This window comes from Dendropsophus ebraccatus, chromosome 6, assembly GCF_027789765.1.
Source record: "Dendropsophus ebraccatus isolate aDenEbr1 chromosome 6, aDenEbr1.pat, whole genome shotgun sequence".
NCBI lineage: Eukaryota > Metazoa > Chordata > Amphibia > Anura > Hylidae > Dendropsophus > Dendropsophus ebraccatus.
In genome coordinates this window covers 121,572,569-121,597,081 of record NC_091459.1, presented here as the reverse complement: position 1 = coordinate 121,597,081, position 24,513 = coordinate 121,572,569, and the positions used below count along the sequence as shown (strand labels likewise).

The 24,513-nt window shown below is 48.2% G+C and overlaps 1 protein-coding gene and 1 long non-coding RNA gene across 4 annotated transcripts in view; one reads left to right on the top strand and one right to left on the bottom strand.

Annotated features, from left to right (window-relative positions):
• Positions 1-6,677: 6,677 nt before the first annotated feature.
• LOC138795984 (uncharacterized) lies at positions 6,678-16,655 on the bottom strand. Of its 2 annotated transcripts, XR_011363696.1 has the most exons (3): positions 16,524-16,655; positions 7,393-7,490; positions 6,678-7,249 (listed from the first exon to the last, which is right to left on the bottom strand). It is a non-coding gene; the product is annotated as an uncharacterized lncRNA (long non-coding RNA). The 2 variants fall into 2 exon arrangements; XR_011363695.1 differs by having other exon boundaries at positions 6,678-7,490.
• The window catches only part of KIF13B (kinesin family member 13B), a 171,986-nt gene continuing 164,019 nt past the window's right edge, over positions 16,547-24,513 (top strand). Inside the window, exons 1-2 of one of the 2 annotated variants that reach the window (XM_069975804.1) lie at positions 16,547-16,586; positions 16,661-16,801. In XM_069975804.1, the coding sequence (XP_069831905.1) occupies positions 16,562-16,586; positions 16,661-16,801 (166 nt within the window). In that variant the 5' untranslated portion in view covers positions 16,547-16,561. Of the gene's footprint in view, positions 16,587-16,626; positions 16,802-24,513 lie in introns of those variants that run through there. The other variant, XM_069975806.1, reaches the window with a different exon arrangement.

Below are 24,513 nucleotides of genomic sequence, written 5' to 3'. Positions count from 1 at the left end.
TGTCCATCTCCCCCCCCCCATGTTGTCCATCTCTCCCCCATGTTGTCCATCTCCCCCCCCCATGTTGTCCATCTCCCCCCCCTCATGTTGTCCATCTCTCCCCTCCCCATGTTGTCCATCTCCCCCCCCATGTTGTCCATCTCTCCCTCATGTTGTCCATCTCTCCCCTCCCCATGTTGTCCATCCCCCCCCCCCATGTTGTCCATCTCTCCCCCCCCATGTTGTCCATCTCTCCCCCATGTTGTCCATCTCCCCCCCCCCATGTTGTCCATCTCCCCCCCTCATGTTGTCCATCTCCCCCCCCTCTCATGTTGTCCATCTCCCCCCCCTCTCATGTTGTCCATCTCTCCCCCATGTTGTCCATCTCCCCCCCCCATGTTGTCCATCTCTCCCCCCCATGTTGTCCATCTCTCCCCCCCATGTTGTCCATCTCTCCCCCCCCCATGTTGTCCATCTCCCCCCCCATGTTGTCCATCTCTCCCCCCCATGTTGTCCATCTCCCCCCCATGTTGTCCATCTCTCCCCCCATGTTGTCCATCTCCCCCCCCTCTCATGTTGTCCATCTCCCCCCCTCTCATGTTGTCCATCTCTCCCCCATGTTGTCCATCTCCCCCCCCATGTTGTCCATCTCCCCCCCCATGTTGTCCATCTCTCCCCCCCATGTTGTCCATCTCTCCCCCCCATGTTGTCCATCTCTCCCCCCCATGTTGTCCATCTCTCCCCTCCCCATGTTGTCCATCTCCCCCCCCATGTTGTCCATCTCTCCCCCCCCATGTTGTCCATCTCTCCCCCATGTTGTCCATCTCCCCCCCCATGTTGTCCATCTCCCCCCCTCATGTTGTCCATCTCCCCCCCCCCTCTCATGTTGTCCATCTCTCCCCCATGTTGTCCATCTCCCCCCCCATGTTGTCCATCTCTCCCCCCCATGTTGTCCATCTCTCCCCCCCATGTTGTCCATCTCTCCCCCCCATGTTGTCCATCTCCCCCCCCCCATGTTGTCCATCTCTCCCCCCCATGTTGTCCATCTCCCCCCCATGTTGTCCATCTCCCCCCCCATGTTGTCCATCTCTCCCCCCCATGTTGTCCATCTACCCCCCCTCTCATGTTGTCCATCTCCCCCCCCTCTCATGTTGTCCATCTCTCCCCCATGTTGTCCATCTCCCCCCCATGTTGTCCATCTCTCCCCCCCATGTTGTCCATCTCTCCCCCCCATGTTGTCCATCTCTCCCCCCCATGTTGTCCATCTCTCCCCTCCCCATGTTGTCCATCTCCCCCCCCATGTTGTCCATCTCCCCCCCCATGTTGTCCATCTCTCCCCCCCATGTTGTCCATCTCCCCCCCATGTTGTCCATCTCTCCCCCCCATGTTGTCCATCCCCCCCCCCATGTTGTCCATCTCCCCCCCTCATGTTGTCCATCTTCCCCCCTCTCATGTTGTCCATCTCTTCCCCATGTTGTCCATCTCTCCTCCCCCATGTTGTCAATCCCCCCCCCCCCCATGTTGTCCATCTCTCCCTCATGTTGTCCATCCCTCCCCTCCCCATGTTGTCCATCTCCCGCCCCCATGTTGTCCATCTCTCCCCCCCATGTTGTCCATCTCCCCCCCCTCATGTTGTCCATCTCTCCCCCCCCCATGTTGTCCATCTCCCCCCCCATGTTGTCCATCTCTCCCTCATGTTGTCCATCTCTCCCCTCCCCATGTTGTCCATCTCCCCCCCCCATGTTGTCCATCTCCCCCCCCCATGTTGTCCATCTCTCCCCTCCCCATGTTGTCCATCTCTCCCCCCATGTTGTCCATCTCCCCCCCCCATGTTGTCCATCTCCCCCCCCCATGTTGTCCATCTCCCCCCCTCATGTTGTCCATCTCCCCCCCTCATGTTGTCCATCTCCCCCCCTCATGTTGTCCATCTCCCCCCCCCTCTCATGTTGTCCATCTCTCCCCCATGTTGTCCATCTCCCTCCCCCCCCATGTTGTCCATCTCCCTCCCCCCCCCATGTTGTCCATCTCTCCCCCATGTTGTCCATCTCTCCCCCCCATGTTGTCCATCTCCCCCCCCATGTTGTCCATCTCTCCCTCATGTTGTCCATCTCTCCCCCCCCATGTTGTCCATCTCCCCCCCCCCCCCATGTTGTCCATCTCTCCCCCCCATGTTGTCCATCTCCCCCCCCATGTTGTCCATCTCTCCCCCATGTTGTTCATCTCTCCCCCCCATGTTGTCCATCTCCCCCCCCATGTTGTCCATCTCTCCCCCATGTTGTCCATCTCTCCCCCCCTCATGTTGTCCATCTTCCCCCCTCATGTTGTCCATCTTCCCCCCCCTCATGTTGTCCATCTTCCCCCCCTCATGTTGTCCATCTCTCCCCCATGTTGTCCATCTCCCCCCCCCTCTCATGTTGTCCATCTCTCCTCCCCCATGTTGTCCATCTTCCCCCCTCATGTTGTCCATCTTCCCCCCCTCATGTTGTCCATCTTCCCCCCCTCATGTTGTCCATCTCTCCCCCATGTTGTCCATCTCCCCCCCCCCTCTCATGTTGTCCATCCCCCCCCCCTCTCATGTTGTCCATCTCTCCTCCCCCATGTTGTCCATCTCTCCCCCCTAATGTTGTCCATCCCTCTCACCCACCTCATGTTGTCCATCTCTTCCCCACCCCCCTCATGTTGTCCATCTCTCCCCTCCCCTCATGTTGTCCATCTCTCCCCCACCCCCCTCATGTTGTCCATCTCTCCCCTCCCCTCATGTTGTCCATCTCTCCCCTCCCCTCATGTTGTCCATCTCTCCCCCACCCCCCTCATGTTGTCCATCTCTCCCCTCCCCTCATGTTGTCCATCTCTCCCCCACCCCCCTCATGTTGTCCATCTCTCCCCCACCCCCCTCATGTTGTCCATCTCTCCCCCACCCCCCTCATGTTGTCCATCTCTCCCCCACCCCCCTCATGTTGTCCATCTCTCCCCCACCCCCCTCATGTTGTCCATCTCTCCTCCCCATGTTGTCCATCTCTCCCTCACCCACCTCATGTTGTCCATCTCTCCCTCACCCCCCTCATGTTGTCCATCTCTCCCCCACCCCCCTCATGTTGTCCATCTCTCCCCCACCCCCCTCATGTTGTCCATCTCTCCCCCACCCCCCTCATGTTGTCCATCTCTCCCCCACCCCCCTCATGTTGTCCATCTCTCCCCCACCCCCCTCATGTTGTCCATCTCCCCCCTATGATAAAAAAAACAAAACCGAAACTCAACTCACCTGTCAACACGCTCCCCCGTCGTTGGTCTCTTCTCCTCTGTTCCCCGACAGACGAGCAGCTCCTGGTCCTGGACAGCGCCATCAACACTGAGCTCCGTGCGCGCCGCAGCGGCTGGGACTTCCGGTATGCGCTACGTGAACCGGAAGTCCTAGCAGCCGCACCGCGCACAGAGCTCAGTGGTGATGACGCTGCCGGGACCAGCAGCTGCTCATCTGTCGGGGCGGCGGCGGCGGCGGCAGCACCCTTGTGATCGCAAGCTTGCGATCACAAGGAAGGGAAGGTGCCGGCCAGCTATCGGCGGCTGAGTGGGCCCCCCGGAGCACGGGGGCCCCCGATGCGGGGGGACCGTGCTCCCTGACTGGGGGGCGGGGCCTACTCCTGCTTGGGGCCCACCGGGGGTTTCCCCGGTCCCCCGGTGGCCCAGTCCGCCCCTGGACAGCAGGATAGCAGCAGGACTGACGGCTAGATGCACGGACAGCAGAAACACGGGCAGGAACAATGGAGAGCTGGAACCACACACTAAGGGAAGCCTGCAGAGGATCCAACGAAGCAAGGGCAGAACAGGTGCAGATATTTATAGTGTAATAGTAATTGGTGCATCAAATTAGAGAGGCACTGCCCCTTTAAATCTGTGACAGCAGGTGCACGCACGCCCTAGGAGGTGCTGACGCGCGCGAAGCACATGGGCTCCGGTGTCCACTGTCACAGGGGAAGAGGGGCAGCGATGGTGGTGGCCCGCAGCATGGGGCGCCGCCACGGTCCTGAGAAAAATATATGCATCCAGAAGAAAATCAAACCACAAACACGAAACTCGGCACAAATGTAGTCTGGTAACAGATATGCAAAGTTCTACGCCAACGAGAAAAGTTAGCGTGATACGTGCATATGAGATGCGCAGCTGGGAAAGTTTAAAAGCATGAGTGCTCGTGCCGTAGGACTATTAGAACAAATCTGTCGACTTGGGTGGACAGTATTGTGACTAGAGACACCTCAGAGATGTAACCTGCGGCAGTACCAACAGTTGTCAGACTTTAAAGTGATTGTACCACCAGGCCCAGGCTGAAGCACTGGAGGCGGGCCAACCCACCCTTAGTGGGAAGAAACCCTAGCCCCTCTATGATAGGGTTCCATTGATTCTAATAGAGTCACGTCATGGAGGGGCTGGAGTTTCTTCCCATTAAGGGGGGGTCGGCCGCCTCCAGTGCTTCAGCCTCGGCCTGGTGGTAGTCACTTTAAGAGGGGCTGTATAATAGGCCTCAGAGAAGCAGATTGGTTGAACAGGCATATTGGCCGGCACCTAAGTCAAAGCAATATGGTAGTTGCTCAGTGTTGGCAACAATGAATCACGGTCACGGAAGGGAAAGTCTACCATCACAAATGGTCAGAGCGTCCCAGGAACACAAATGAGCATGAGATCACATAATCATAGGAGCAGCCACGTCTGCAGTCTCTGCACCAATAACGCCGCTAGTATCTGACGCCATATACAACCTTTAAGGCATTAAGTGGTATGAAGGGAAACCATTCAGCGACGACTGGCCGACACTGGTATAAGGAGCCGATGTCCATTAACCCTTTAAGGACGGAGCCAGTTTTCATTTTTGTGCTTTCGTTTTTTCCTCCTAGTTTTTAAAAGGCCATAGAACTTGCATATTTTCCCCTACAGACCCACATGAGCCCTTATTTTTTTGTGACACCAATTATACTTTGCAAATACAGACTTAATTGTTCTATAAGATATGCTGCAAAACCAGAAAAAAATTATATGTGCAGTGAAATTGGAAAAAAAGGCGCAATTCCTTTTATTTTAAGGGGTTTCGTGATTATGCTGTTTGCCCTATGGTAAAACTGACAAGTTATCTATGTTCCCCAAGTCAGTACGATTACAAAGATATGTAACTAGCTTGACTTTTATTGCTTTTAAAAAATTAAAACCTTAAAAAAAAACTAAATGTGTTTAAAATTGCTCTATTTCCATCCTTATAACGCTTTTACTGTTTGGTCTATGGGGCTGTGTGAGGTGCCTTTTTTTGAACCACGATCTGTTCTTTCTTTCGGTACCTTGTTTGCGTATATATGTGACTTTTTGATCACTTTTTATTACATTTTTTCTGGATTTGATGTAAACAAAAATGCGCAATTCTGCACTTTGGTGGATTTTCGCGCTTACACCGTTTACCGGGCAATATCAGGAATGGGATAATTTAATAGTTCAGGCGATTACGCACCAAATATGTTCATTTATTTATTTATAAAATGGGAAACGGGGGGGGGGGGTTAAATTTTTATTAGGGGAGGGGACATTTTTATTAATAAAAAAAGTTTAATTTTTTTTTTTACATACAGTAATTAGAAGTTCCCTGGGGGACTTCTATATACACAGCACTGATCTCCCATTGAGATTAATGCTGTGTATATAATAGAGCACTGATCCATCAGATCAGCGCTCTATTATTCTGGTCTGCAGCAGACCAGATACACTGATAGCCGAGCCAGGATCAGCGTCATTCTGATGCTGAGCCCAGGCTGTCTCAGTAGAAGGGATCTCCCCTCCGCGATCGCACCCACTAGACACCAGGGACAGGGGGCTAAGGACTACTTAAATCCAGCTGTTAGTTTTGACTGCTGCATTTAAATAGTTAATTAGCCGGGAGCAGCGATTGGCCGCACCAGCTAATACCGGCGGTCCCGGCTGCACAAAGCAACCGGGGGGGGGGGGGGGAAGAGGGGGCGCATGCCGAGAGCCCTCTCTGTATACCCTTAACGGCCGCATGACGAGTATACTCGTCACGCGTTGTTAAGACGTTAGGACGCCTACCATTGACTCCACATCATAGGCAGTGTCGATTGGATTTTTGACAAGCTTGTTTTACGTGCATGGAGAGCTCTTTTCACCACGTTTTCTTCAGAGCAAAATCTTCCAAATGCAAGCACCACACCTCACATCACCTTCAAGCCTTTTATCTGCTTAATGGAGAATGACATAAGGATATATGTACAATGAGTAAATGTTGCAGATAACTCCGTGCGGATACCCTCGCTCAGCCCCCCCACTTGAAGTTCCGCCATTCTATGTTTGGCCGGATTTCATCGTCTGCCCAAAGAATTGACATGTCAAATCTTTGAGTGGACGGCAGAATCCTCCCAAGTATAAAATGGAGTCTATGGGACGGGCAGAGAGTCAAGCAGGAGTGTGCACAGAATCTGCTGAAAGTTATCCGTGTGATTTCCGTAGTGTGCACATACCCTAATAAAGGAATTTACCCACCCCTGCCCCCATAAAACAGCCCAAAAGTTAATTGTTCAATTACTTTTGGTCCCTTTAAAAACAGGGTGGCACATGATAAGGAGCTGAAACTCCTAAACCCCTACTGCTGATGCCCTTGGTGGTCACTGAAACCTAACTTTCTGAAAGAAGGTGTATACACAAAGCTCTAGCAGATATTTAAGAGTACTATTCGCAAGATGTCATCATTTTTAGGTTTAGATGAATTGAAATAATACAAAAGTGGTTGCAAAAGTATGTACACCTTTTATCCCTCTCGTCATATCGATTGCTGGTGATGTTACTGCGCATAATGGATGTACCCTGTTAGTGTTGTAGGACTGTCATCTTCACGAGTTGCAGGTGCTGTCTTGGCACAGTGAAGCATATACCGCTCACATCTGCAGGCTGCAGTCGTCTCTCAGATCCGTAATCAAGGTATTACTCTCCTGTTATGTCTCTGCAGTTGTGTGGGATTGCGGTGGGTGTTGAGACGCTGTGTTTTGTGCTCTCCGTGTGTCATCTCCTGCCAAATAAATGCTGAGAACAGATAGTTGTTGTTGTTGGTTTTTTTTTTTTCTCTTCGGCTGAAGAATTCAGAAAGTTTTACTTGTGTTCATTAAAAGTAATGTTGGTTACGTGAAACACCTGTCTGCCGCTGCGTGTGCTCCCGCGTGAGATTCCGTACCGCCAATGGATGGAGATTTCACTAATGTCTCTCTCAGGCTATAAGGTAGAACATCTGTTCTTGTACATAATATAAAGTATTTACATAGATGCTAAGGTTAAGAGAATAGGCAAAAGACTATAAAGTTCAGCCTGTTTATAGCTGTAAACATGCTGTATAAAGTTACAGGAGCCATAGGGAGCCATATGCCAATTTACCTGAAGTTTAAAGCTGTGGTGCCCAATCTCTCGTACCATGTGGGCCGCACTGTGAGGTGGAGGAAGGCGTATTTAGCATGGAGACTCGGGAAACGTGGCTGAAATAACAAATATTTAGGCAGCTATTAAGAATTTTTTGTACAAAATTGGGCATGTGTTTCTCTAGATGTTAAAATGTACCTGTCGTTACAACTTGCAAGTTTGCAATATACATTAATTATTTATTTATTTTTGTTATCATGCTGTAAAACAAAGCTGAACTTACCAGAAATCCAGGTCCAGTCTCCTGAAGGAAGATTTGTGCTGGTTGAAAAAAAAACCAAACACAGGAATTCCAGACAGTACAGAGAGTCACGGCTCAATGTGTCCATCAGTCACATGACTGCCTTCTCTCTGTTAGCGCTCAGATGGCCAGGGATACACAGGACTTCCTGTTTTCTGACTTTTTCCTGTTTTTTTGAGAAAAAAAGAGTCAGAAAACAGGAAGTGCCATATTTTCCATGATAACTAAAAAAAAAAAAAATGAATGTAAACGGCAAACTTGCTTTATATAACATCTACTGTTGGTTTAAATTTTGAAAGTTATAACGACAGGTACACTTTAGGGTCATGTAGGGTCAAGATAACACTCAATAGTGTCCAAAACTATACTACTTTATAGAGTCCTAAACAATAATCTAATAATATGCCCAATATAATATGGATGTGCAATGCCCAATATAATACTGCCCTACATTGCCAACAATTATACAGCCTTACTGTGCTAAAGATAATTGACAGTGACAACAGGAGGAAATAGCACGTTGGAGGTCCAAGCATGTAAGGGTTCCTAGACATCTAGGCGCTGATCGGCAGTCACAATAACCCACCTTACACAGTGGTTAAAATACTGCTGCATGAGCAGTCATCTAGATCTGTGGCATCACCAGGAATTGCCCCAAGATAGACAATATCTGTTATTCCGCCAATGGAGGGAGGTGAGGATCAGGTCAGCAAAGAAATGATCCAGGTGGCCGAGCGACGCTTTTGTGTACTCACAGGTCCATCGCTTTCTGGCTGCCGGATTGAAGGATCTCAGCAAGGAACTTCATACCAATGCAATACCAATATGTCTTTTTCTAAACTAAATTGTTAATTTATTTAATATGTGGTCTGACCAGTGATTTATAAAGAGGCAAAACTATGTTCTCATCATTAGCATTAATGCATCCCATGATTTTATTAGCCTTGGCAGCTGCTGCCTGGCACTGATCACTAAAGTTGAGTTTACTGTCCACCAATACCCCTAGGTCCTTTTTGCAAGCAGTTTTACCCAGTGTTTTATTATTTACCACATAATTGTACTTAATATTTCTACAGCACAAGTGCACAACCTTACATTTATCCACATTAGACTTCATATGCGCCAACATATGTCCTGCTCATTCCTTCATGCTCCCTGCAGTCTCTGTCAGGCCTTGTGTTTCCCATCCTCTCCATTCCAGCTATAATCTGCCTGCACTTACACTTAGCTATACACACTGCTGCTATAATGTGCTTGCACTCACACTCAGCTATACACACTGCTGCTATAATGTGCCCGCACTCACACTCAGCTATACACACTGCTGCTATAATGTGCCCGCACTCACACTCAGCCATTCACATTGCTGTATAGTTTTTGTCATCGTCCTCCTGCACAGTTCTGTGATTCTCACTTTCTGATTGGTCCATGCTGAACACACACCCCTTCCCTATTGTGATCACATGACCGCACAGACCTCTGGCAGCAGCCCTGCTTCTCTATTCTAGCCTGTTGTACTACACTACTGCATTATGGGGATCTGCTGTTCCATCCTGTATCTACAAACTGCTGTTTTTCATTCTTATGCACTTACTATACATTATACACCACATGCTGCTTGGCTATACTCTACAGTAACTTATAATATGACATATCCAGCTTTCTAAATGTTTGTTTTACCTGTTATTCAAAATAAAAAAAATAATCATTTTTGGGGCGTAGAACCATTTTTCTGCATTTCAAGGATTCCTTATGGGAAAATTTGCTTTAGTATAAGAGTGGATTTGGACTACAACCATGGTCTCGGAGAAAATTATGCTCGTAATCCAAGGCACCACTGTACAGTCTGCTTCTCCCTTCCCAAGAACTGTCCCAGCTTTTATTCTTCTTTATTCTTTACACTTCTCTAATGTTGTGTAAGATTGGTATACAGAGATTATTTGTCTATTGTATCTTGTCCCATAGGGTGGTCAGCCCTAAAGATTTGGATAGGGTAGACAAATAATCACTCATGATAACTAGGCTCCGGTGATTACCAATTCAACATAATGATCCCTCTTCAAATGAGATGGCACAATGAACAATATACTGGGTATTAGTGATACAAACAAGATGACATAATGAACAATATACTGGGTATTAGTGATACAAACAAGATGACATAATGAACAATATACTGGGTATTAGTGATACAAACAAGTTGACCAAGCACAAATAAGGAGATGCCAGAGTTAAGAGTTACTATAACCAGTATCTCAAAACCCTGGTAACATAAACCGATACAAGGTCCCTGTCAATACCATAACGTTTATTAAATAACTAGATACCAATCTATAAGTATAACTCAATCTCTAAGTTAAATAACAAAGCTTTGGTACAAACTGTGACCTACACAGAGACATAAATACACACATGCAAAACTATATTCTTTTATTTATGTATTTTTATACAATTTAATCTTGCGCCTATAATTATTCAATGCTTCCCCACTACCTTCTTGTTTTAGTAGTCTGAATGCTTGTTTTTTTTTTTATTTTATCATACATTGGTTTTCTCTTCTTTCTACTACGTTTATTCCCATAGGGTATGTGTTGTTTGTAAGATCTACCTAGGATGCTCTTTACCTACAGCATTCTCTTGTCCCATTTCTCTTGTGTACTTTTACTTCTCAAGGCATTGTCCCAGTCTATGTCCCCAAGGTCCTCTCCTGCATGGTCGTTTACCTGGATGATATTCTAATTTTTTTCCTCCAACCTGGACTCTCATATCAACCATATCAATTTGTCCTGAAACGTCTTAGGAAGAACTGTGTCTACGCCAAACTGGAGAAATGTCTGTTCCCTCAATCTAGTCTCCCTTTCTTTGGCTATATTGTCTCCAGCAAGGGCCTACAGATGGATCCAGCCAGGCTTTTTGCTATTCTTTAATGGCCTCACCCTATCATCCTTTCAAACTATCCAGCGCTTCTTGGGGTTTGCCAATTATTACTGTCAGTTCATTCCTCACCACTAAATAGTAGTGTCTTCTACTGTTGGGCTTACCCAGATGCTAAACCAAAGTCTTGGTCTCTAGAGGCTTTCTACGACTAGAGTTGTGGATCTGCAGTACCACTGCTAGCGATGGCATAAGCTGCACCAGTCTAAGTCTAAGGGGATGCTGGTCTTCACCAGTGGCCACTGCAAGGTGGGATGAACTTGCTGCAGCAGGCGACCCTCAGGTTGCTACCCCTGGCTTGGCTTGCTAGAGGCAACGGGTGAGGTGCAGCTGGGGACACAGAGGCAGGCACGCTGGGACAAGTCCTGACTGGAACTGACTGACATGACTGATTGAGTCGTGGGCTGGAACCACAGGTAGCAGAAACCACAGACAGCAGACATGGGACAGGAACCACAGAGGGCAGGAATCACGGGCAGCTGGTACCACACACTATGGGAAGCAAGCAGATGCTACAAGAGAGGGATCAGGGAGGGGCACAGATTTATAGGGGAGTTTTTGGGTGCAACATCCAATTAGGGACATACTGTCCCTTTAAACCGTGTGCGGTGGACGCGTACACCTGCACAGAGCAGACCGAGCAGGAGTGCGGAAAAGTAAAATGCCAGTGTGTGACTGGACTTCTCTTCCGCTTATCATCCTCAGTCGAATGGTCAGGTCAAGAGGGTTAACCAAATCCTGGGATATTACCTGTGTCATTTTGTATCTGCTCGTCAAGACTATGGGGCCAGTTTGTTACCTTGGGCAGAATTCTCTTATAACCATCAAGATTCGTGTTCCACTGGGGACTCTCCATTCTCCAGTCATTTATAGTCGGCATCCTCATCCACCTCTGCCTCTACCCTCTGGCTTGGATTTCCCCGCTGTAGATAACTTGGTTCAAGACTGCAGCTATATGGAACTAGACCCGTCGGTCTTTGTTGCAAGCTTCCTCTCACATGAAGTCTCAGGCAGATAGAAGGAGAATTGCTATTTAATAAATTCTTGCCATGAAGACTATCAGGGAAGATGTCACTTTTTGGTGGATTGGAGGGGTTTTGGTCCCAATCTTGAGAGCCTGAGACCAGCATCCTTGAACGGGATGTTATCAATAGGTTCTTACAGGCAAGAAAGAAGCGGAGGCCAAAGGGGGGTACGGATATTGCCACGGCTGGTACCTCTGACATGTTCCAGCCTCCAGCCCAAGCTGTGCTGCGCCCTATGCTCCTTCTCTGTTTCCCAGCTGTTTCTCTCCCGGCCGACACATCCATGCCCGTTTCCTAGGGCGCGCGCGCTCTGACTCTGCTACATTTAAAGGAACCTTAATTGGTGTAGGCCCTATGAGTCCAGTATAAAGTCCAGTCTCTTCCTATGGTCCCTGACGGATTTTCAGTGCTCTTGATCCGCTACAGTGTACCAATTCTCTGTCAGTTACAAGTTATTTCAGTAACCATTGTGGGTTTTATTTTCTTTAACTAAAAGGTATAAGCAATGTTGTCCACGTGTATCTGCTCTTGCAATAATACAATCCTCCACCGGAGGTCACTGTACACTAGTTTATTTTCTGTCTGGATATTTGAGCAGAATTTGCACTGACAAATTATATGTTCAGTAGACAATACAGGGAAAATTAAGTCAAGTATTTGTTCTTCTTCTCCTAGATGAATCCTAGTGTATGTGGTGGACACAGAGCTAAGGGTCCCTGAGCAGGAACAGAATATGGACCCCTTGCTTCCCTACAGCTCATTATACATCACCCACATAAGTCTATAAACAATGCATCAGTAATTGTGAGCTATGAAATTCATCAACTCAGTCCCTTAAAATTGCAATCTAATAGACAGCAGGAAGATGTATTACAAATGGGAGTTGTAGTTTTGCACTGCAGAAGATCCAGCATCTCACCTGGCTCCATTATATATAGGCCCCCTATACACAGTTCCTACAATGCACAGATCACTACAGAATTCCTTTGTGGGTGATCATTAATGCTGTACTAGCTCCGGCTGTGTTACTATGTATGCATGTATGTATCATATAGTGATTATAAACCGATCAGCCATAACAATACACCCACTGACAGCTAATGTCTTTGTCAACATAGAACTGTCAATATGATACTTGGATAGAGGATTCCTTCTCTCCAAATGCATCATTTTACATATGGGAACATTGAACTGCCGTTTCCATTGTTTGGACCACGGTAAAGCTAAATCATCACCTACCAAACCTTCTCCTATGTCACTGACCTTACCTACCAAACCTTCTCCTATGTCACTATCCTTACCTACCAAACCTTCTCCTATGTCACTATCCTTACCTACCAAACCTTCTCCTATGTCACTATCCTTACCTACCAAACCTTCTCCTATGTCACTGACCTTACCTACCAAACCTTCTCCTATGTCACTATCCTTACCTACCAAACCTCCTTCTATGTCACTATCCTTACCTACCAAACCTTCTCCTATGTCACTATCCTTACCTACCAAACCTTCTCCTATGTCACTATCCTTGCCTACCAAACCTTCTCCTATGTCACTATCCGTACCTACCAAACCTTCTTCTATGTCACTATCCGTACCTACCAAACCTTCTCCTATGTCACTAACCTTACCTACCAAACCTTCTCCTATGTCACTATCCTTACCTACCAAACCTTCTTCTATGTCACTATCCTTACCTACAAAACCTTCTCCTATGTCACTATCCGTACCTACCAAACCTTCTTCTATGTCACTATCCTTACCTACCAAACCTTCTTCTATGTCACTAACCTTACCTACCAAAACTTCTCCTATGTCCCTTTCCTTACCTACCAAACCTTCTCCTATGTCACTATCCTTACCTGCCAAACCTTCTCCTATGTCACTAACCTTACCTACCAAATCTTCTCTTATGTCACTATCCTTACCTACCAAACCTTCTCCTATATCACTATCCTTACCTACCAAACCTTCTTCTATGTCACTATCCGTACCTACCAAACCTTCTTCTATGTCACTAACCTTACCTACCAAACCTTCTCCTATATCACTATCCTTACCTACCAAACCTTCTCCTATATCACTAACCTTACCTACCAAACCTTCTCCTATGTCACTATCCTTACCTACCAAACCTTCTCCTATGTCACTAACCTTACCTACCAAACCTTCTCCTATGTCACTAACCTTACCTACCAAACCTTCTTCTATGTCACTATCCTTACCTACCAAACCTTCTCCTATGTCACTAACCTTACCTACCAAACCTTCTCCTATGTCACTAACCTTACCTACCAAACCTTCTCCTATGCCACTATCCTTACCTACCAAACCTTCTCCTATGTCATTATCCTTACCTGCCAAACCTTCTCCTATGTCACTATCCTTACCTACCAAATCTTCTCTTATGTCACAAACCTTACCTACCAAACCTTCTCCTATGTGACTGACCTTACCTACCAAACCTTCTCCTATATCACTATCCTTACCTACCAAACCTTCTCCTATATCACTATCCTTACCTACCAAACCTTCTCCTATGTCACTATCCTTACCTACCAAACCTTCTCCTATGTCACTATCCTTACCTACCAAACCTTCTCCTATGTCACTATCCGTACCTACCAAACCTTCTCCTATGTCACTAACCTTACCTACCAAACCTTCTCCTATGTCACTATCCTTACCTACCAAACCTTCTTCTATGTCACTATCCTTACCTACAAAACCTTCTCCTATGTCACTATCCGTACCTACCAAACCTTCTTCTATGTCACTATCCTTACCTACCAAACCTTCTCCTATGTCACTATCCTTACCTACCAAACCTTCTTCTATGTCACTATCCTTACCTACCAAACCTTCTTCTATGTCACTAACCTTACCTACCAAACCTTCTCCTATGTCCCTTTCCTTACTTACCAAACCTTCTCCTATGTCACTATCCTTACCTGCCAAACCTTCTCCTATGTCACTAACCTTACCTACCAAATCTTCTCTTATGTCACTATCCTTACCTACCAAACCTTCTCCTATATCACTATCCTTACCTACCAAACCTTCTTCTATGTCACTATCCGTACCTACCAAACCTTCTTCTATGTCACTAACCTTACCTACCAAACCTTCTTCTATGTCACTATCCTTACCTACCAAACCTTCTCCTATGTCACTATCCTTACCTACCAAACCTTCTCCTATGTCACTATCCTTACCTGCCAAACCTTCTCCTATGTCACTATCCTTACCTACCAAATCTTCTCTTATGTCACAAACCTTACCTACCAAACCTTCTCCTATGTGACTGACCTTACCTACCAAACCTTCTCCTATGTCACTATCCTTACCTACCACACCTTCTCCTGTGTCACTATCCTTACCTACCAAATCTTCTCTTATGTCACAAACCTTACCTACCAAACCTTCTCCTATATCACTATCCTTACCTACCAAACCTTCTCCTATATCACTATCCTTACCTACCAAACCTTCTCCTATGTCACTATCCTTACCTACCAAACCTTCTCCTATGTCACTAACCTTACCTACCAAACCTTCTCCTATATCACTATCCTTACCTACCAAACCTTCTCCTATGTCACTATCCTTACCTACCAAACCTTCTCCTATGTCACTATGCTTACCTACCAAACCTTCTCCTATGTCACTATCCTTACCTACCAAGCCTTCTTCTATGTCACTATCCTTACCTACCAAACCTTCTTCTATGTCGCTATCCTTACCTACCAAACCTTCTCCTATGTCACAAACCTTACCTACCAAACCTTCTCCTATATCACTATCCATACGTACCAAACCTTCTCCTATGTCACTATCCATACGTACCAAACCTTCTCCTATGTCGCTATCCTTACCTACCAAACCTTCTCCTATGTCACATACATATTAAAAAGAACAGGACCCACAACATACCCTTGTGGTACAACCCTCTGATATATATCCTTCACCAACCACAAATCCACTATGGGAAACTTTATTAACAGTGGACAGGAAACATCACAGATCTTGATGAGGGGCACCTACAGGTATATATATATATATATATATATATATATATATATATATATATAATCTCCAAACACATTATGGTTTCCTCCGTATTGCCTCTCTGTAGGTTTCACCAGCACTGGATAGTGTTCCTCCTCTCATGTCACTGCTGAGGACAGATCAGGGTGATCACCCGGCTGAACCATTAATACGTTATTTGTATTGATCCGGTGAGGAATAGTTCTGACCTGTGTCTCGGGTGATGCTGCATTACCCCCCAGTGACCAGCAGATGGCGGCCTCTCTCCACCTTTTCCAGGTCTTGTGACTAGAAGTTCAGACAAAATTGTTTGAATTCTGTCAACTTGTAAAAAATTCAGTCCTGACGTGTTTCTATTATATCCGGGAACCTGAGTGACGACCAATATGGCCGCCATGACGGCTCCACCAGGGCTGACACCCAGCTTTCCTGCTCAATGACACATCACTTGGTCTCACACTGATCCAGATGTTCCATTCAGGAGTCCCGGAAAGCTGAGTGGTCTATGATGGCGGCCATATTGGTCACTCAACTTTACTGGAAACAGATATAAATGAAAAAAAAAGTTGAATTAAAACAAGAAAGGAATATTTAAAGGCGACGTCTTGGTGTGAATATAGATGTAATTTCAATAGAAACATTAGAATATGTCGGAGAAGGGTAAACTGGAGTGGTCGCACTGAGCAGCCAATCACGTCGCGGCTTTCATTTTGTGAGGCTGAATAGGAATGAGAGCCGCGCTGTGATTGGCTGATAGGTAAGCTGCTCCAGTGCTGTATGCGATAGCATAGGACACGGCTGACCTGTTCTCTGTATAAATACGTCACAGACATGGCCTCTACCTGAGAGACGGGACCACTACACGAAAGGGACGACTCGGATGAAGAAGCTGTCCGGTCGCCATGGTAAACTTCCTCTCGCCACGTGATGCCGGCTCACTGGTCTTTAATTTATGACGCCATGACGTTGCGCCTCCCAGGCCCCGCCCACTGGTCACCGCCCACCTCGCCGAGAGACGGAAGCCGGCGGGGTCCGGGCAGGTCCTGGGAGCTCGCAGAGCGCAGGATGAGCGACTCCAAGGTGAAGGTGGCCGTGCGGATCCGGCCGATGAACAAGAGAGGTGAGAGGCCGGGGAGAGAGGAGGGGGCCCGGGCTGAGGGGGGCAGCGGGCCGCCGCGCTGACTGACAGCTGGGAGAGCGCCAAGGAAGAGTGCAGAGCTGCCACAAAGTGACAGCAAAGTCCCGGACACTGCTGCGGAGAGTGCTGCTCATGGGCTGTGCTGAGAGTGACAGCCTGGGGTGTGAGTGACAGCCTGGTGATGAGAGGGACAGCCTGGTGTGTGAGGGACAGCCTGTGCTGAGAGGGACAGCCTGGTGCTGAGAGTGACAGCCTGGTGCTGAGAGGGACAGCCTGGTGCTGAGAGTGACAGCCTGGTGCTGAGAGGGACAGCCTGGTGCTGAGAGTGACAGCCTGGTGCTGAGAGTGACAGCCTGGTGCTGAGAGTGACAGCCTGGTGCTGAGAGTGACAGCCTGGTGCTGAGAGTGACAGCCTGGTGCTGAGAGTGACAGCCTGGTGCTGAGAGTGACAGCCTGGTGCTGAGAGGGACAGCCTGGTGCTGAGAGGGACAGCCTGGTGCTGAGAGTGACAGCCTGGTGCTGAGAGTGACAGCCTGGTGCTGAGAGTGCTGCTCATGGGCTGTGCTGGGAATGACAGCCTGGGGTGTGAGTGACAGCCTGTGCTGAGAGTGCTGCTGACAGCCTGGTGCTGAGAGGGACAGGCTGTATCTGATGTAATGTCAGGGACAGCCTGTGATGAGTGATAGTAAAGTCCCAGGCACTGCTGCAGAGAGTGCTGATGATGAGTTGTGCTGAGAGTGACAGCCTGGGATCTGATGTGCTCTCTGAGTGACAGCCTCTGGTCTGATGTGCTCTCTGAGTGACAGCCTCTGGTCTGATGTGCTCTCTGAGTGACAGCCTCTGGTCTGATGTGCTCTATGAGTGACAGCCTCTGGTCTGATGTGCTCTATGAGTGACAGCCTCTGGTCTGATGTGCCCTCTGAGTGACAGCCTCTGGTCTGATGTGCTCTCTGAGTGACAGCCTCTGGTCTGATGTGCTCTCTGAGTGACAGCCTCTGGTCTGATGTGCTCTCTGAGTGACAGCCTCTGGTCTGATGTGCTCTCTGAGTGACAGCCTCTGGTCTGATGTGCTCTCTGAGTGACAGCCTCTGGTCTGATGTGCTCTCTGAGTGACAGCCTCTGGTCTGATGTGCTCTCTGAGTGACAGCCTCTGGTCTGATGTGCTCTCTGAGTGACAGCCTCTGGTCTGATGTGCTCTCTGAGTGACAGCCTCTGGTCTGATGTGCTCTCTGAGTGACAGCCTCTGCCTCGGTTCCCCTCATGTGTGATGACAGCCAGATTCAGTGACAGCTCCCTGACTGACATCTGTCATGCAGTATGATGTCACTGGCAGTGTGATGTAGGTGACAGCTGGCGGTGGCAGCCATCCTGCCCTGGGGCTTCTCCCCTCTGCCAGTGAAGTCATCACCATATGTGATATCATTGTGGCTGCTCCCAAGGGGGTCATGTGACCTCCCAATTCCTTTCTAGCTGATGTGGAACTAGAACTCCCAGCATACTATGGCTTTTGTAATGGTGTTTTCCATGCTGTAAGCCTTCGGCTGTCAGGGCATGATGGGAGTTGTAGTTCGGCTACAAGTTGCTGTGATTCCTGCCTTCCTTTTCATTGAGAAAAGAACAAAGTTTTGAATAAAGTTTCAGTTTGATGACATCATAGACATTGGAGTGTGATGTCACCTGGGCCCCACACCTCTGCTGACCTCCACCTTGTTTGGGTCACATGATTACTCCCCTCCCCCCTCATTCCTTGTTCTCCGCCTGACTCCTGACACACAGACCAGTTATACCGCCATCTGCTGCACCGCTCTGGGCGATGTGTAGACTCTGCACGCTGCTCCACTCTGCTATATGCAGTGTTCTCAGTTATCAGCCGTGTCAGGCTCCATGGTCCTGTGATGTCGCCTGTTTGTACAGAGGGGGTGGCCTGTTTACCTGCATATACAGTCCCTGTATACTGCGGCACTGTGGTCATTAACCCCTTACAGGGCGGCTGAGGTTGTGTATTATGTACTCTTAAAGGGGCAGTGCAGAATAATGAAACAGAGTGTACAGTGATAATCTGCTATCTGCTGGACTGCAAAGGGCCAGATTGTTGGAATATAAGGATTAATCCAGACGCTTATAGATGCACTATATACTCTATATACCTCTGTAGCCCCCAGGAGTAGTGAAAGTCCAGGCATGGGGGGTACAGGTGTATACTGAGGCCCCCCAATAAATAGAGTCACTACTCACTAATCTGATGGTGTTATACTGGATTAGCAGGGTTCTCTGATCACTGCCTCCTGGATGAGCAGGGTTCTCTGATCACTGGATTAGCAGGGTTCTCTGATCACTGCCTCCTGGATTAGCAGGGTCCTCTGATCACTGCCTCCTGGATTAGCAGGGTTCTCTGATCACTGAATGAGCAGGGTTCTCTGATCACTGGATGAGCAGGGTTCTCTGATCACTGGATGAGCAGGGTTCTCTGATCACTGGATGAGCAGGGTTCTCTGATCACTGGATGAGCAGGGTTCTCTGATCACTGGATGAGCAGGGTTCTCTGATCACTGGATGAGCAGGGTTCTCTGATCACTGGATGAGCAGGGTTCTCTGATCACTGGATGAGCAGGGTTCTCTGATCACTGGATGAGCAGGGTTCTCTGATCACTGGATGAGCAGGGTTCTCTGATCACTGGATGAGCAGGGTTCTCTGATCACTGGATGAGCAGGGTTCTCTGATCACTGGATGAGCAGGGTTCTCTGATCACTGGATGAGCAGGGTTCTCTGATCACTGGATGAGCAGGGTTCTCTGATCACTGGATGAGCAGGGTTCTCTGATCACTGGATGAGCAGGGTTCTCTGATCACTGGATGAGCAGGGTTCTCTGATCACTGGATGAGCAGGGTTCTCTGATCACTGGATGAGCAGGGTTCTCTGATCACTGGATGAGCAGGGTTCTCTGATCACTGGATGAGCAGGGTTCTCTGATCACTGGATGAGCAGGGTTCTCTGATCACTGGATGAGCAGGGTTCTCTGATCACTGGATGAGCAGGGTTCTCTGATCACTGGATGAGCAGGGTTCTCTGATCACTGGATGAGCAGGGTTCTCTGATCACTGGATGAGCAGGGCTCTCTGATCACTGGATGAGCAGGGTTCTCTGATCACTGGATGAGCAGGGCTCTCTGATCCCTGCCTCCTGGATGAGCAGGGCTCTCTGATCCCTGCCTCCTGGATTAGCATGGTTCTCTGATCACTGGATGAGCAGGGTTCTCTGATCACTGGATGAGCAGGGTTCTCTGATCACTGGATGAGCAGGGCTCTCTGATCCCTGCCTCCTGGATGAGCAGGGTTCTCTGATCACTGGATTAGCAGGGTTTCAAGTTCAGCAATTGCTAGTTTATTGGAATTTTAGTACAGTGTGTGTGTGTGTGTATGTGTATATATATATATATATATATATATATATATATATAATATATATATACACAGTTATTAAAGGGAGAGCTCTGATTTACAATAAGGATACTGCCGCCATCCCTAGTATACATACAGCAGGACATACAGAGATACAGCAGGAACGGGGTACTGCATAGTACAGGGGTCCTCAACTGGCGGACCGCGGTCCGAACCCGGACCGCGGAGGCCAGCTGTCCGGACCCCTAGTCAGACCTCCTAACTGCCCCGGATTCGGTCCGTCCCGCTCCCTACCGCACTGCCTCCCGCCCCATAGGCGTACTGTCCTTAGATGTCAGTACACCTGTGGGGCTGGGGGCAGTGTCGGTCCGGCCCCCGGCTTATACGCGCTCTCTGGGGATGTCCCGGGGATTCCCCAGCAGAGCGCGCACCACAGACCTCAGTGTACGCTGCCGGCCTGTCCTTCCCGGAAGTGCAGGCCGGCGGCGTACGCTGAGGTCACTGATGCGCGCTCTGCTGGGGAATCCCCGGGACATCCCTACAGAGCGCGTATCAGCCGGGGGCCGGACCGACGGGAAGAGACGAAGACAGCCGCAGCGGGGAACGAGGTGCTAGGTGAGTTGTTTTTGTTATTTTTTTTTTCTGTCGGGGGGGCATCTACAAGGGAAGAGCGCACAGGTGGACTATATACTACAGGGGGGACCTTACAGGGGGCTATATACTACTGAGGGGGCTATATACTACTGGGGGGGAGCGCACAGGGGGTTATATACTACAGGGGGGACCTCACAGGGGCTATATACTACAGGGGGAAAGCACAAGGGGGGCTATATACTTCTGGGGGGAGAGCACAGGGGCGCTATATACTACTGGGGGGAGCTCACAGGGGGCTATATACTACAGGGGGACAGTGCATGGGGGGGCTATATACTACAGGGGGAGCTCACAGGGGGCTATATACTACAGGGGGGAGCTCACAGGGGGGCTATATACTACTTGGGGGGAGCTCACGGGGGCTATATACTACTGGGGGGAGCTCACAGGGGGCTATATACTACAGGGGGAGAGCACAGGGGGGCTATATACTACTGGGGGAGCTCAAAGGGGGCTATATACTACTGGGGGACAGCGCACAGGGGGCTATATACTACAGGGGGAGAGCGCACGGGGAGGCTATATACTACTGGGGGGAGCTCACAGGGGGCTATATACTACAGGGGGAGAGCGCACAGGGGGGCTATATACTACTGGGGGAGCAACAGGGGGCTATATACTACTGAAGGAGAGCGCACAGGGGGGGCTATACACTACTGGGGGAGAAACAGGGGGGCTATATACTACCAGGGCAGTCACCCGCTTTGTACCTAATATCAAAGGCCTGGTGAGAGAAAAAAATGCCAATTTTCCCGCTAATAAGCAGCAATTCGGTATATAAATAGTTGAACGTTTGTGACAAAGTAACAAAACACGTTTCCTACTGATGTTCAGCTCGGACCTTCACCTGACAATAGACCCCGGTAAGTGGACCTTCACTAAAAGTTGTTGAGTACCCCTGGCATAGTATAATGGAAGCTGAGGAAAGCGATCAGCTGTATTACCATTCTTCATATAACAGAAACTATAAATGGTGATCAGATACAGCGCCACTTTATACATTTAGGGCAATAGTGGTACTGCAGTCAGTCCTTGTACAAAGGAAGAGTGCTTGGTGCTCTTCCATCTTTTGGTCGTGTCCCCGGCAGGTGATGTGACTCTGAACACATGTCTATTTAAATAGCAGTTAGCGATTAAATAACAAATGAGAAATCGTTGATGGCTTAATAAGACCTCGACCTATTTTTATCGTTGCTCACTCGCAAATCGTTCGCATGAAATAAGACGTCGTTTGCAGTAGCTACGAACGCAATAGCGACGACAAGACTACCGCAAGTAACGATCATCGCTCCGTGTAAATGGGTGAACGATTTCAAGTCGTTTGCAATAGCGGCCGTTTGAGATCGTTTATCGCTAACGATTATGCAAACTATAATAGTCCTGTGGAATAGGGCCCTTAGTCAGTAGCGCCCCTACTTATCCGCCTGCATGGAGATCTGATGATATTGGAGCCTTGGCAGGTTATGGCCGCGCTGTGCCCAGGAGCTGACAATCTAATCTCTCTATCTCACATACACCATAGGATGGACACTTGTTCCCTGTATGCTACATCACCCACAATCCTGCTGAAATATTTAGCGTCTCACATGGAGTCTCCTGACATTGAGCTCATAGAATAATAGATCTAGACCGGGGGTGGGAGACGTATCCAGTCCCTGATGTGATGCCACAGCCAGACGGGACAAGCAGCCATTGCACTATATATATATATATATATATATATATATATATATATATATATATATATATTCACTGTTGCAGAATTTAAAGCGTTATTTACAAAGAAACAGAAAGCTTCCACATTCCACCATGTGCCAGGTCACTGTGCCCGGGGACGCCAGCAGTCACATGACTCCGGGCAAATCATGCCACTCTGTGTAAATATCACTGAACATATACATGGCCCGGAGCCCCCCTGGATGCGTCTGATTCTTGTTTATTGTAGATCCGGACCCCCGGGGGTCTTGGTTTACATTGGCTTTGTGCGTGTGCACTCACTAGGAAAGGGCTGGTGAAGCGTGTGAGATACGTGGAGTGATCATTTCCTCCTCCGCCATCATCACCCGGGACCACCTCTCGCAGCTGGGCACCTCGTATGGCCCGAGGCTTGTGTACTATTATACAGAAACCTTGTGTGCCCCTTAGATTTACCATCACTATATGAATAGCGAGGTCAGACCTATGGGACCCACACTGGATGTAGCAGGCAGAGGCACCATCATATCGCCACTTTATGACATAAGGAAACCCATTTAAAGGCGTCCTTTGGGACTAGACATTGATAGATCATTGATGTTGGACTGATTGGTGTCTCAGTGTTTACCCAGGAATAGAGGCTTATTGTGAGCTGTAGTACCAAGCACAGCCACTACTAAAAGTGTGGCGCTATTTGTTAGTAAACAATGGACTGGCTGAATAAGGCGTTATCCCAAGATTATAAACTTATCCACTATAGAATGGATATGATTGGGGGGTCTGACTGTCAGGACCCTCATTGATTCCCAGGCCCCTGAGTAAATGCAGCTGAAGCACACATGCCCACCCACCATCTATGGCTGCTCCATTCACTGGGGACAAGTCACGTCTGTTCTCATGATCGGTGAGGGTCCCGTCACCGACATACAGAGGATGGGGATAAACTAGATAACCCCTTTAATTCTGCTGATTGCCAATGCTCTCAGGGATCAGATCTTCTCCGCTGAATCACGTTGCACCCCAATATGGTGTTACCCCAGACATATATATATTTTTTTTTGCCTTCGTAACCTGTATGAAGAGTCCACAAAACATCCGCCATGTGGGAGCATAACTTATACTGCAAACATAGGTGGTTTGGCTTTGGCTGGCCATTAGCTTCTATGATGGGGTATGAGGATAAATTTAATAGTGCCGCCACATACAATACTCTTATATAATTCCGTGCGTGCGTGTAATAAGAAGAAACAGTCTAATATATATATATATATATATATATATATATATATATATATATATATATATAAAAATCCCATCACATGTAAGTCATTATTGGGACGGCTGTAGTATATGGCAGGTGGTAATATTGTGGCCAATTATTGGGGTATTACAGCCGCAATGCCTCTGTACTTGTAGTTTGGTCATCACATGCTTATTTATGTTGGTTCTGTTAAACAGCAGGGATTCTGGCCTGTGCCTGTAAACTTTTTCTTTCTTATGGACTCCACATGTATACGCCAGCCAGCCCTATAGCCATATGGCCTGAATACGGTGTGAGCAGAGCTGTAGCTGCAGGGGAGGTACATTGCTCACCACTGGGCGCCTCCTCACGTCTGTCAGGAAGCTCCAGTCTTTTACCATCTTTAGTGACCACTTACTATGAATCTGCTCCCTCTAGCCCTTGGCAGCATTTTTTATTTCTGCTTTGTACTGCAGCGCAATACTGAGTGTGAACCCGCCCTTAAAGGGGAACTCATGTGCAATTGGATCAGGATACTCTTTTACAGCTGTAATACAGTGTCTATACCAGGACAACCCACCAACACAGGTAATAGTTTCTCTACTAATAGAAGAGAAATTCCAGGAATTGATGAGCTGAGTGCATCCAGATCTGATGGGCGAGGGTCTGAGGAGGAGGAGGGGGGAGGGATAGACGAGGGTCTCAG